Here is a 15,483-nt window from a genome sequence, read left to right as displayed (position 1 = left end):
CTCTTAACATCGCAATCTCAAACAGATCCATCTCATGAGATAAATCTGGATTATGGGTCTGTCTTAGAAGAGATGATGTTGGGGGACGCTCCAACATTTGAACCCACTCCCGAGAATATATAAACTCGGGAAATTTAGTGAGATTTGGAATCGGGTTGAGAATATCATCGATGATATATTAGTATTTGCGGTGGCCACCGAATCTATAATATGCGATGACCTCGAACCTTGCTTTGTTGATCAATATCAATGAAGAGACCACTGGCTAAAAAGGAAATAAGCAATCCAGGTCGAATTAGATTCCTTGACAAAGAGAAAGGTGTTTGGACCTGTTGTTCCTACACCTCCCCATGTTAAACCCGTAGAATTTAAATGGGTATTTGTAAGGAAGCGTAATGAGAAAAATGAGATTGTGATACACAAGGCTCGTCTAGTGGCGCAAGAATTTTCTCGACGCCCTGTGATTGATTACGAGGAGGCGTATTCTCTCGTAATGGACGCCATAACGTTCCGCTACCTTATCAGTTTGGTAGTTTCCGACAAACTGAATATGCAGCTTATGAATGTGGTCACAGCTTATCTCTATGGGGATCACAATACAGAGATATACATGGAAGTTCTTGAAGGACTTAATATACCCGATGCAAATAGTTCTAGACCACGAAACACGCTCTTCATTAGTTTTGAGGCGTTCACTTTATGGATTGAAACAATCCAGACGGAGGTAGTATAACCGTCTAAGTGAATATTTAATCGAGATGGGATATGTGAATAATAAACTATGCCCATGCGTGTTTATTAAGGAAACAAGTTCCGGGTTTGCAATTGTGCGGTCTATGTCAAAGACATGAATTTGATTGATATTCCTGAAGAAATCAAGGAAACCGCAAAGCACCTGAAGTCGGAATTTGAGATGAAAGGCCTTGGGAAAACAAATTATTGTCTCGACCTGAAGCCCAAGGACAAGTGCATATGAAATTTTGGTCCATCAACCAAATTACATCTAGAAGATGTTAAGACGCTTTAATGAGGATAAAAGCAAGCACACCCATGGTCGTCTGAAGTCTAGAAAGAACCGTATTGTCCTGCAGATGATAACGAAGAGATATTGGCGCCAAAGGTCCCATATTTAAGTGCAATAAGCGCATTATTGTACTTGGCTAAACGCCCTAGACAGGACATCCCATTTGATGTGAACTTGTTAGCTAGATATAGCTCTGCGCCAACACGCCGCCCCCGGAATGGCATGAAAGACATTTTTTGCTACCTTAGAGGTACAGCGGATATGGGCTTATTCTATCCCTACGCATCAAGGAATGGATCAAACCCCCTTAATCCTCTGAATGATGCTCGCCTTGTTGGATAAGCTGATATAGACTATCTATCAGACCCGCACAAGGCACGTTCCAAAACTGGTTATGTCTTTACCATTGGGAATATTGCAATTTCTTGGAGGTCTACGAAATAGACACTTGTTGCTACCTCTTCGAATCATGCTGAGATACTAGCTCTTCACGAAGCAGTATGTGAATGTATATGGCTAAGAGCCGTTACAAAGTATGTTCGAAGCACATGTGGACTGCATTCCACCACTGATGAACCAACCATTATCTACGAGGATAATGCTGCTTACATAGAGCAGATAAAGACGAGTTTCATCAAAGGAGACAACACCAAACATATTGCACCGAATTTCTCCTTCAATTAGCAACAACAGGAGCATCAGAAGATTGAAGTTAAGCAGATTTGATCTGAAGACAATCATGCAGACCTCTTCACCAAGTCACTACAAAAGTATACATTCCAGAAGTATGTTCAAGATATTGGTCTACGTAAACTATCTGAATTACCTAACATGTAATTCTCAGGGGAGTATCCTGAAGCATACCCACTTGACCATCGTGTACTCTTTTTGTCCTTCGTCCAGGGTTATTTTGTCCCACTGGGTTTTGTTACCTGGTAAGGTTTTAACGAGGCACATCTTTAGCATGGTAACCTCAATTATAGTACATCCTGAAGATGCTTTGATTTGACATATATGCATTTGCTCATCTTTTCCCTTCGACCACGGGTTTCTCCCACTGGGTTTACCGGGCAAGGTTTTGGTGTAGCAACTCTAATGCATCCCTCTCGTAGACATACTATCTACTTATGATGCTGATAAGAAGACTATCTCTATTGTGATACGACTACTCCACATTCACGCTCGTTGTGCTCTTTTTCTCCTTCGACCAAGGTTGTTTTTCTCCCACAGGGTTTTTATTACTTGGCAAGGTTTTTGACGAGGCAATTTAGAAGCGCTCAGCCTAGGCAACACTATTGACATGAAATATCCAAGGGGGAGTGTTGTAAATAGTTATGGCTAATATCATGTAAATAGATGGAGAGTCATATATGCCTCTCACTATAGATTAGTGATTGATAGGATTGTGAATAGGAGTAATTGAAGTTGCTATAAACGTTGCCTATTTGTATACATCATGTACTCCTATATAAACCCCCTCATGGTGAGATGAATATACACACTCTATCTCCATGCACCCAAACTCTCTCTCTCTCTCTCTCAAATTTTTCACTACTGTTTTACAACATTTATTTTTTTTATAAAATTATTTTAACCATATAAATAGTGTAATAAATTGTAACAAAAAAAAAAAATATTGTAATAAAAGTTAGAAAAGTGTAATAAATGCTAGAAAATTAAAAAAGAAAATGGTTCCTTAGGAGAGTGGAACGATTCATTTTCCTTCTTATTTTCCCTTGCAAGAGGAATCATTTTCCTAACCGTGCACTTACCAATCAAGTCGTTAGAGTATTATGATACCTGTCATGCTTGACAACTGTGACGTCAACATAGAGGTATAGATTGAGATGCAACCACTTTGCTAGCGTTGGATTTGGAAGCATGTACCCTGAAATTTTATTCCACATTTTCTTTCTACTATGAAAACTAGTAAAATTCATTAAAGAACGCACAAGAATCATCGTTTTTCCCTTTTTGGCAAAATAGTGTGATTAGACAAAAGAATTATATGTACAAAATATACTAGCCTAGGAAGACATACTTCATTGCATTCATGCCGGTAGATTTGCTCACCTTAGAGCAAGTCCATCCGTTGAGACTGACCGGTCAAGACTATTCATTGCTTTTTGCCTTTGATTTCCACCCTTTTTCTTGACCAGTCAGATACTGTCCACAAAAGGTCACCAAATGTCAAGAAAAAGGTCAAGAAATTGACCCAGAAAGTGACTTAGAGTGACTTTTTGTGAACAGTATCTGACTAGTCAAGAAAAATAGTGGAAATAAAAGGCAAAAAGCAGTGAATAATCTTGATCGGTCAGCTTAACGGGTGGACTTGCTCTAAAGGATAGTTTTAAGGGACTGTGAGGGACAAATGCATCTCAAACACATGTATTAAATATAAAAGTAGAAATTATAACAACTTAAAACTGTGTATTTATTTTCAGCCATCAGATTCACTTGTCCCTCACAATCCCTTAAAAACTGTCTCTTAGGTGAGCAGGCCTTTTTATGCCAGGTTTATATTTACTGAGCTTCGCTCCTCAAATTCTTGGAAGGACTGACAATGATGACACAACTATAGAACACTAAGCTGAAGAAGAAACACAGTATGAGCATAGTTTCTCATCATTTAGTCATCATTCATCTCTTTTTCGTCAACCTTCAATCCGGCTCAAGGTATGGCTTTACATTTCTGGTTCCATTTGTTCAAGTTACAAGCAAGTTGAAAGCAGTTTAATTATAATATGTACAAAACTAGTGATAGTTATTTGTTAATTCACACATTTTAAACCTTTTTGGAACTCATAAAGGAACTTTCTTTACCAAAGGTCAAGCATGCACCAAGTCTTTTGCAATGCGCTAGATTCTATAAGTTCCTGTATTTGAGACTATGAGCAGCTTATGAGAATCAAACCATATTGATCTGTAGACATGATTTTTTGCAGAAAATGTTGCAAGAGCACCCTTTTGGTAGGTCAGACCTCAGAGTAGCAGTGGATCAGCAGAACATGACACTCAGTTATCTTTATGGTATGCAAAAGTCTGTAAAAACCTTTAACTACATACTATGAAGTTCATATTCTTGTAATCCATTACAAAGTAATTCTTCAGCTGTGAATCTGATATAGATCAAAATTTATTGTGTAGGCAATGTAGATGCATGGAGACTCCGAAATTGCATGAGAGTTGTCAAGCTTTGTGATTAATCACTAAAGAGATCAGGTACTAATAACCATAAGCTAAAATACCAATGTATCACCATGAAAGACTTATAAGTGTTTGTGATGTGGCTGAAAGGTTGGCATTAGCTTGCAGGTCGTTTTTATATGGTGTCAACATTACTTATTCTAGATGTCATGTGCTTTCCTTATCAGTTTAATTAAGTCTTAAATTACAAAACATAGATATGATTGCATCTTGGATCTTGATTAGCAGATTATGCTTGCATTCTTGAATCCACTTGATTGATTGATTGATGCATGCCCCAAAGTGTAAATTGAAATCACATTTGAGATTCCATCAAGTGACACAAAACTCCATGAGGGTTGGTGCATTTTGATATGTACTTTAATTCTGTCGGATTTATTTTCAGAAAATTCTTTAGAGAAATGCTTGTAATAAACAAATTTAGCAACCTTTATTTGAGTGTAAAACCAACAAGACAATACTTTGGTGATTTGTTTCATTCTCTCTCTTTTGAAATGATAAACATTGGAGCATGGGATATACCTCTATCTGAGTGAGAAATTGGTAAACGGTGTTGTCATTCAAATTGATTTTGGTGCCTTTTGCAGGGAATGGCATGCATAGGCTTTTGTACTCTAGAGTGGAAGCTGAAGCGGCTGTTGAGAATTTCAAACTTGTTAGTCTGTCAAACCACCAGCATATCACTTATGGCTGAACTCATACTACACTTGAAAGTGATCTATTGTCCACTGGCTGACATTCATAAACTCTGCACTTCCTTTCTGATGGAGCTTGGACTAGTACTCATGAATGATGCTAATATCGCGGCTGGTAATGCTGCAAATTAAGCTTGCTAAACGTAGGAGCACTGAAGGTGGTGTCCATGAACCTCCAACTTCACAGTGTTTACATTGTATTCATTTTTTCCATGAGGTACAATTTCAGACCAAAACCAGGCAAGACAAGGACATTAGAAGTAGTATTCTATATTTAATCCTTTGGGTATTACTACTGATATTTCCATATGATCTGGTAGAAACTGTTTAAGGAAGAAAGAATTCAAGAGAGATTGATGAGAGAATTGTAATCATATTGAGAATAGGAGCCCTATATATAGGGATTACAAAGTACATATTCTAATGTTACAGGGAATACTAATCCGAGTAGGATTAGAAATTCTAGAACCTTCTCTCCTATTACTACTCCTAGTTTGATTAGGCACACAAGACTTGATTTTCCTTCAACATTCCCCCTTATGCCGCTCAAACTTGGTGGTGACGCTTCATCCGTTGCCTCGTTAAAAACCTTGCTCGAGTGAAAAACCCTGTAGGACAAAAACACGCTCGAGGAGGAGAAAAAGAGTACAACACGTCCTCTATTCTTCGAGATCGAACATGTAGACATCATAACTCCCCCTGATGTCGATATCTCCCCCTGATTGCTACAATCATGGGAGTTCGATAACTTTCTCAATCTGATGCTCTTCACATATTTCTCAAAGGTGGATTTAGGTAACGACTTAGTGAATAAGTCCGCTACATTATCCTCTGATTGGATTTGATTCACTTCAATCTTTAGAAGTGATTGTTATTGCTGATTATAAAAGAACTTAGGCGATATGTGCTTGGTGTTGTCGCCCTTGATGAAACCTAACTTCATTTGTACAATACAAGCTGCATTATCCTCATAAATGCATGTAGGTTCATCTGTGGTAGATTTCAAACCACAACTTCCTTGAATATGTCTAATTATAGACCTTAGCCATATACATTCATGTACGGCTTCATGTAGAGCAATAATCTATGCATGATTTGAGGACGTAGCAACAAGGGTCTGCTTTGTAGACCTCTAAGATATCGCAGTGCTTCCCATGGTAAAGACATAATCTGTTTGGGAGCAACCGTTGTGAGGGTCAGAGAGATACCCTACATCAGCAAAACCCATCAAAACGTCATTATCGTTTTGATGGAGGGGAATATGGTGAGGCCGGCCACCATGGGCGGCGGCGGCAACATGGCCGACGGTCATGTTATGGAAGGTGGCAATTTACCTCTTGAGGTCCGGTCCCAAATTTCTGTCATTCCTTTTCTCTCTGTAGGGATAAAATAGGCCCATATCAATCGTACCTCTTAGGTATCGAAAGATTGTCTTTACACCAATCCAATGGCAGCGTGTTGGCGCAGAGCTATGTCGAGCTAACAAGTTTACTGCAAATGAGATATCCGGTCTTGTGCATTGAGCTAAGTACAATAATGCGCCTATTGCACTTAAATAGGGCACTTTGGCCTCTAATAGTTCTTCGTCCTCATCTTTTGGACGAAACGGATCTTTTCCTGGCTCAAGACTACGACCAATCATGGGAGTACTCACAAGCTTTGCTTTATCTTCATTAAAGCGCCTTAGGATTTTGTGAGTATATGCAGACTGATGGATCAAAATCCTATCACTACGGTGCTCGAGTTCTAAATCGAGACAAAACCGTATTTTTCCAAGATCTTTCATCTCAAATTAGGATTTCAAGTATTTAGCAGTTTCCTTCAACTCATCTAGAGTTCCAATTAGGTTCATGTCATCGACATAAACTGCTACTATTCCAAATTTGAAACTTGTTCTTTTAATGAACACGCATGGGCATATTTCATTATTAATATATCCCTTCCCAATCAAGTAGTCACTTAGACGGTTATACCATATCCGTCCGTATTGTTTTAATCCATATAGTGAGCGTTTTAATCTTATTGAAAATGCTCTCCGTGGTTTAGAGCCACTTGATTTGAGTAATTGAAGTCCATCTAGAACCTTTATATATATCTCTGAATCTAGATCCCCACAGATATGCTGTAACCACATCCATAAGCTGCATGTCAAGTTTTTCGGAAACTACCAAACTGACAAGGTAGCGGAACGTTATAACGTCCATTACGGTAGAATATGTCTCCTCGTAGTCGATTCCAGGGCGTTGTGAGAAACCTTGCGCCATGAGGCGGGCTTTATATCTAACCACCTCATTTTTCTCATTACGCTTTCTAACAAAGACCCATTTATGGCCAACAGGTTTTACATCTGGGGGTGTCTGCGCTATTGGCCCAAACACCTGTCTCTTTGTTAGTGAATCCAATTCAGCCTGGATCACATCTTTCCATTTAGGCCAATCTGCTCTTCGTTGACGTTCTTCGATAGAGCGAGGTTCAATATCATCATATTCTATAATCCCTTTTGCAACATGATATGCAAATGCATCATCAATAGCCATAGAATTTCTATCCATCATCTCATGTACACTAGTGTAATTGATGGAGATCTCTCTATTCTCTGGAGTTGGTTCTGACATTGGAGAGTCCCCCAATGATGTCTTTTGGACATAACCATAATCCGGAATATTCTCATGAGATGGATTATTTACATCGATGATTAATAGATTATTCTGTGCCAAACACGCTTTCTTTCTTAGGCAAGAATCCATCAAACCTATAGGCCTCCTGCTCCTGGCAGGAGCCATGGGCCTAGCCACAATGTCACCATCACTGTGAGAGGGGACGTTGGCGCCATGCTCAGTTGCCCTTGAGATGGCGTCATGTCCTCTAATTTTTAGGGACATCAATCTTTGCAGGCAAGTTTGCAGCAGGTATGTGTGATCTCGTCAGTTTAGCGATATCAGAAAACGCATCAGGCATCGATTCTGCTATGTTTTGAAGATCGAGAATTCTCCGCATTTCAATTTCGGACCATGCGGTTCGGGGATCAAGATGAGACAGAGTGGGGACAGACCACAATAATTCCTGTCGTTCCTGTTGAACAATTATGTTCTTATCTCCCCCTAATGACAGGAAGACTGTCTCATCAAAGTGACAATCCGCAAATCTAGCGGTAAAGAGATCGTCTATCAAGGGCTCTAAGTAGCGGACAATCGTTGGAGAATCATATCCAACGTAAACGCCTAATCGTCGTTGAGGACCCATTTTGGTGCGCAGTAGCGGCGCAATAGGCACATAAACTGCACACTCAAATATACGTAAGTGTGAGACATTAGGCTCATACCCAGTCACCATCTGGGATGCAGAAAATGGTTGAGTGGCAGTGGGCTTCAGGCGAATAAGCACAGCTACATGCAATATTGCATAGTCCTAAGCAGAGATAGGGAGATTGGTGTGCATTACCAAGGCCCTAGCGACCATTTGTAGTCGTTTAATAGTGTCTTCTGCGAGACCATTTTGGGTGTGAACATGAGGAACTGGATGTTCAACATCAATCCCAATTGACATGCAATAATCATCAAAAGTTTTTGATGTAAACTCCCCAGTATTGTCTAATCTTATAGACTTAATAGGATGATCAGGGTGGTGAGCCCTTAACTTAATAATTTGTGCTAGGAGTTTAGCAAATGCAGCGTTCCTTGTGGTCAATAACATGACATATGACCAGCGTGTCGATGCATCAACCAACACCATAAAATATCGAAATGGTCAGCATGGTGGTTGAATAGGTCCACAAATATCACCTTGGATTCTTTGTAAGAATAGTATATTTTCTTTAGTGTCCTTTTCATAGGATGGTCTCGATTCTAACTTTGCTAAAGAGCAGGCTTTGTAGAACGAATGATAGGCTTTAGAAATAACCAATGAGGATTTTGGTTGAGCCACGAAGTCACAATAGACTTGAGAAGCAAAATTTGGAGTTGGAAGAGCATTGGTGGCGTCAATGCCACCCTGAGACCGCAGGGGGATGGCTGCGCCAGCCAAGGATGGCCGGTTTTGGGGGTGAAAGGCGCCGTGAGGCGCAGGGGCTCTTTCGGTGTCCAAAAACCTATTTTTACTTCTTTTCGTTCTGAAAAATGGATGTCCGTGTGAAGTCTTTAATGTGCGGATCATCATATCACGACTTGGGTGTCCCAAACGGTCATGCCAAAGCCTATATGTGTCAGAATCCCATAAATCATCTCTCATGACATGGTTGGATTCAATGACTCGAATAGTGGTTGCATACAACCCACTAGAGTGACACATAAGTTTCTCTAATACTCTTTTATGTCCGTAGTCATTAGAGGTGATGCAAAGGAACTCTTGTCCATTCTCACAATGTGTTTCCACATGAAAACCATTGGCTCTTATATCTTTGGAGCTCAAAAGGGTTCTTTCAGCCCTAGGAGTGTAGAGAGCTTCAGTGACATTAATGATTGTGCCATGTGGCAACAACAATTGAGCTGGTCCTCGACCATGAATCAATTTAGATGACCCTGCCATCGTAGTCACTGAAGATCGAGTAGGCGTCATCTCAAGAAATTACTGCCTATTTCGAAGTATGGTGTGCGTAGTAGCACTATCCACGAGGCATTCTAGCTCTCCGGGAAACATACTTGAATGAATAAAGTTCGAAAAATATGTCTACGACATGAGATAAAATAAATCGATACTTTATTAACGTGCTGATAACGTGTTTAAGGAAGAAAGAATTCAAGAGAGATTGATGAGAGAATTGTAATCATATTATTGAGAATAGGAGCCCTATATATAGGGATTACAAAGTACATGTTCTAATGTTACAAGGAATACTAATCCGAGTAGGATTAGGAATTCTAGAACATTCTCTCCTATTACTACTCCTAGTTTGATTAGGCACACAAGACTTGATTTTCCTTCAACAGAAACTTTATTTATTTATTTATTTATTTATTTCCCTCTCTCTTAAGCTAATCTAATTTCTTGATGAATAAAGAGCAGTTCTTGTCAGAGAAAAACAAAATTGATAAATGACCACTTTTAGACCACCGAGTTGAAAAATGACCACTGCTACCGCACTGGTTAAGGTCGTGAAGTCTGGCTACTAAACAATAGTCCTGGCTTTTCCCACTTTATTAGTGTCTAATGGTTCTGAGAAAGCAATAGATCCCTTCTAGTTGAACCCAGCTACGTACCTAAAGTCTGGTTTCTGTCCATGGCATTGCCATAACCCTCCCCCAGTACCATACTTGCAGCATGATCAGGAATTGTTGAAGTATTTAAGGATGGGAAATAGTGTTTGTTGTGATTATTTAGTATGCGTTATGGTCTTGTGTAGGTTGAATGATAATTTATGTGTTCTGTTCTAAGTCTTTGTTAATTGTTTCTTGTCATGCATTTCTTAATTATATTTTCCAATTGTGACAGCACTACCATGGTACTTCGGATTATCGATCTTTTCTAATTATCTACTTGTAAGTTGTAATGGCTTCACAAAGTCGTCTTGAAACTTTAAAGTAATAACCATTGGTAAACAATGTTGGCTTAACTGCAAACTCTTTGTTTGTTTGTCTAATTCAAAATAGCTGGAGCTTCAAACAAGAGGGGGTGTCTTCATGTAATAGGCCTAGAATTTGAGAATTCACAGAGGGCTGTTTAGAAAAAGAAAAAAACAAAAAACAATGATGGGGTTGAAGGGTTATGCTGGTGCGTGATTACTTGCCTTCGTAGTGGGTAACCTCGTTATTCTCCCTCTCATACTCAAAGTTCTATCCATTACTTTCTTTACAAGAAAGTCTTCTTTTTTTTTTTTCTTGTCCTTGTTGTAGCAGCAGCACCATAGATCAGTATCTCTTGATCTTTGCAATTCATTCAATTCTTACTTGATATTTCTCTGATTACTTAATTGTGAACCAATTAATTCCCAACTCCAGAAATGTGATATAAAGAAGCATAAAATACAAAAAGTAAAAGCGAAAGGGTCGAATAGATTCTTTTGTGTGATTTACGACTATCATGAATGGGGTAATTCGATCAAAAAGTAGCTGCATGTGGAGCCATAAAGATGCCAAAGTGATGGTGTCCCTCCCTGAAAGAAACGAACTCTTCTTTGTTTCCGTTGGTAGAAGAAAGGGAAGAGATATATAGCTAGCCGCCGTTGATACTCCTCTAGCTTGCTTTCGCTTTTTCCACCGATCGTGAACCAATCTCCAAATAGATCAAGAAATGGCCGAGGCACTCATCAACCTCCTTGTTGAACAATTGGGTTCAGTTGTTTACCACCATACAAGTGAAGGGGTGAAACTGGTTTTGAAGGCTAAGAAGGACGTTGACAAGTTCAGAAGCACCCTCAAACTTATCCAGAATGTGCTTCACGATGCCGAGAAGAAGCAAGTGGAGGATCCAGCTGTGAGAGACTGGTTGGATCAGCTCAAAGACTTGTCGTACAAGATGGATGACGTACTCGACGCTTGGAACACTGAAATTGGGAAACGAGAAGCTGAGAAACAAGAAACACAAGGTTCTGATGTGGAGGTACGTTTCTCATTTCGTTCCAATTGCTTTTGTGTTGCCCGATTGAATGAGGTAACTCGTCGTTATAAGATTGGTAGTGCAATAAAAGATCTGAATGAAGAGTTAACTCAGATTTACATTGACAAAAACAAGTATAGCTTTCAACCCACCATGCATGCTGCTGCAGTTAATGTTGAACAACCTAATCCACAATCTTTAACTTCATCTTTTGTTGATATATCGACCATATTTGGGCGACAAGATGAAAAAGAGAGGCTGGTGAGTGAGTTGTTAAGGGAAGGGAGGCCCGGCCTTGTCATCCCCATCGTAGGGATGGGAGGATTGGGGAAAACAACTGTGGCCCAATTTGTCTTTAACGATGCACGAGTTCAAGCCCATTTTGATATCAGAGCATGGATTTGTGTCTCAGACCCTTTTGATGTCATCAAGATTGCAAAAGAAATCCTTGAACTTGTCAGTAGAAAATCTCAAAATAATTCTAATGTCTTGCAAAAGCTATTAGAAGACATTCAGGAACATATCAAGGACAAGAAGATTCTTCTTGTCCTAGATGATGTGTGGACGGAAGACCAAACAAAGTGGGAGAGTTTAAGGTTACCAGTACTCATGGAAACTGGTTCTAAAGGCAGTAGAATTCTGGTGACCACTCGAAAACAGGAGGTTGCTCAAATGATGAGAGCAACCAGTGACATGATCACTTTGGGGAAGTTGAGTCATTTAGATTCTTTGAAACTATTCAGTAGTATTGCATTTCTGGATAGGGAACAAGATAAGTCCAACAAGGGGTTTGGAGATATTGCTGAGAAAATTGTTAGAAAAGGTGATGGTTTGCCTCTTGTTCTGAAGACTTTAGGTAGTCTCCTATTGCATAAGCTGACAATTAGAGAATGGGAAGAAGTTCTCAATAGTGAGATATGGAACGTAAAAGTGGTTCAAGAAGAAGTTTTTCGACCATTGTTACTCAGTTATTATGATTTGGCTATGGAGGTTAAGAGTTGCCTTCTGTATTGTGCTACTTATCCCAAAGATTTTGAGTTCGGCAAAGAAATTCTTATCGAGCAGTGGATGTCACAAGGTTATCTGAATGTTGGAGAAAACGAAGAAGAGGCAACAAAAGGTAGAGAAGTTTTTACTAAGTTAGCAATGCGATGTTTCTTTCAAGATTTCAGGCAAGATGCACTTACCAAGGAAATCATAGGCTGCAAATTGCATGATACTGTGCATGATGTTGTACAATATCTTAACCAAAATGAGTGTCATACTGTGGAGGCTACGGGTACCCATGGAATAGAGACATCGAGTGCAAATCATAGGGTTTGCCATTTGACCTTAATGTCAGCACCCGAGGGTCCAATTCCATCTATGATATCAAAATTAGCGAATAGCAAAATTTTGCGTACCCTAGCAACTTTTGATTCAAGAATTACTGCCATTGACTCGGATTTGATTTCACAGTTGAAACGTTTGAGGACTTTGAATTTGAGTCGCAACAACATTCATCATTTGCCAGAGGAGATTGGAGATTTGATCTATTTGAGATATCTTGATTTGTCTAGGAATGGTAATTTGAGGAGATTACCGGACAACGTTTGTAACTTGTACAATCTGCAAACCTTGAGGCTTGCTTACTGCTTTAGCCTTGAAAAGTTACCCGACAACATGGGGAAGTTGATTAACTTGAAGCACCTTCATGTTCAGGCTTGTGGTCGGCTTCAGTGCTTACCAAAAGGGATTGGAAGTATAAGGAATTTGCGAACAGTAGACGGGAGGCCATCTGTTTATTGTAGTGAAGATGCCGAAGCATTCAAATTTGGAGATCTGAGAATGATGAATCAGCTTCGCCGTCTTGACATCCGTATCTCAAGGGTTGGAGAAAAATGCTGCAAGTGAGGCCGAGAAAGCAGAATTTGTTGTAGTATATATGATAATGTCTATCTCATGTATAGAATAGGTACTTGAGAATAAAGAGGGATGCTTAAGTGTAAAGATAGGTATAGTGACTTGTATGATGAGCTTTATGCCAAAGGGGAACAAGCATGGTTATCTCTATCATCACAGCCACAATGCCACATGAGAAAAGCTAGAAATGGAGCTGTCATCCAAGTTGTATCATTCTTTAAGCATCTCACATCTCAATTGTATTCCTATAAATACCTCCTTGAATGAGATGAATAAACACACTTGAAAACTCCATTCTCTCTTAGGATTACTCTCTCTCTCTGTGTTTCATTTTATACTTGTCCTTAAACACGTTATCAGCACGAAATTGCTCTAGAATTAGGATCGAAATTGAAAAGAGAAGAGGTAGTTCATAATCCAATCGAGGTCATTTTTCAAACTTACAAAAAACCCCCAAACCCTAGCTCATATCAAAGCCCTTGATTCAAGAAGCCCAGAACCGGTTTCAGAACCGCCAGAACCGGCCGGAAACAGCCTGAACCGGCCACCGGAAAAATCAAACCGCTGCCGAAGTCCTGCCGAGTCCTGCCGAGCCCCTGCCGAGTCCTGCCGAGCCTCCTGCCGAGACCTGCCGAGAGCTCCTGCCGAGTCCTGCCGAAGCATCTGCCGAGACCTGCCGAGACCTCCTGCCGTGTCCTGCCGAGACCTGCCGAGAGCCCCTGCCGAGACCTGCCGAAGCATCTGCCGAGGACCTGCGCAGCACCTGCCGAGGACCTGCGCAGCACCTGCCGAGGACCTGCGCAGCAGCTGCCGAGCCATCTGCCGAGCATCCTGCCTAGCAGCTGCGCGGCAGCTGCCGAGCTGCTGCCGAGCAGCTGTCGACACATCTGTCGACACATCTGTCGAGCGACTTTTCCGGCAACTTTCCGGCGACTTTCCGGCAACTTTCCGGCGACTTTTCGTACACTTTTCCTGCGATTTTCCGGACACTTTTCGACAACTTTTTCCGGCAATTATTCCAAGGTATTATTTACTAAAAGTTCCCGTTTTTGAGTTTTTACTTTTTTTCCTCTCTTTCTTTTTCTCGGGAACTTACAATTAAAAGCGGAATTACCGTAATTCACGCTAAACGAACTAAGAGCGTTTGTAATCATGAACTAAGAGTGTTCATAATATTCGGACTAAGAGCGTCCGCAAAACTAGGCCTCATCAAAAAGCCCGCGGATCAAGTGGGCCGATGGAGGCCCGCCGGTCCGCAGGGCTTTTGGCCCGGCCCGGCCCGTCAAAAAACCCGCAAAAGCCCGCCTTGGTGGGCCGATGGAGGCCCGCAAAAACCCGGCCCGGCCCGCTAAAAGCCCGCTAGGCCCGGCCCGTAAAAGTCCGTTAGGCCCGACCCGTAAAAGCCCGCAAAATATTTTATATATATATATATGTGTGTGTGTGTGTGTGTGTGTGTTATATATATAGATATATCTATATGTGTGTGTGTGTGTGTTTATAAATATATATATATATAGACACATATAGATATATATTTGTGTGTGTGTTTATATAGATATATATATATATATAGTCATATAGATATATATATATATATAGATATATATATATATATATATATATCAAGATATCATGTGTGTGTGTGTGTTTATATATATATATATATATAGAGATATATATATATATATATCTCTGTGTGTGTGTGTGTTTATATATATATATATATATAGAGAGAGAGAGAGAGAGATATAGATATATATATATATATATAGATATGTATATACATATATATCAATATATCATATATGTGTGTGTGTGTTTATATATATATATATATATATAGATATATATATATATATATATATATATGTGTGTGTGTGTGTGTGTGTTTATATATATATATAGATATATATATATATATATATATGTGTGTGTGTGTGTGTGTGTGTATAGAGATATATATATATATATATGTGTGTGTGTGTGTGTGTGTGGAAGTTCTTATACTATTATACTTCTATATAAAATATGTGCATATATATATATATATATTCTACATATCGGTTGACCAATCTGATCGGATTCGAAAATATGGTGAAATTGGCTAAATTTTTTACCACACTC

General features: G+C 39.7%; 1 protein-coding gene across 1 annotated transcript; it reads left to right on the top strand.

Moving 5' to 3' along the window:
• Window positions 1-11,151: 11,151 nt before the first annotated feature.
• Window positions 11,152-13,350, top strand: LOC112178213 (putative disease resistance protein RGA3). Its single transcript, XM_024316397.1, has one exon. It carries the CDS (start codon window positions 11,152-11,154, stop codon window positions 13,348-13,350), a length of 2,199 nt encoding a protein of 732 aa, XP_024172165.1.
• The last annotated feature ends 2,133 nt before the right edge of the window (window positions 13,351-15,483 follow it).

This window comes from Rosa chinensis, chromosome 7 (genome assembly GCF_002994745.2).
Source record: "Rosa chinensis cultivar Old Blush chromosome 7, RchiOBHm-V2, whole genome shotgun sequence".
NCBI lineage: Eukaryota > Viridiplantae > Streptophyta > Magnoliopsida > Rosales > Rosaceae > Rosa > Rosa chinensis.
This window is presented reverse-complemented; position numbering and strand designations above follow the sequence as displayed.

Coding starts and splice junctions, on each gene's coding strand:
- LOC112178213 (XM_024316397.1), top strand. CDS start 11,152: ATGGCCGAGGCACTCATCAACCTCCTTGTTGAACAATTGGGTTCAGTT.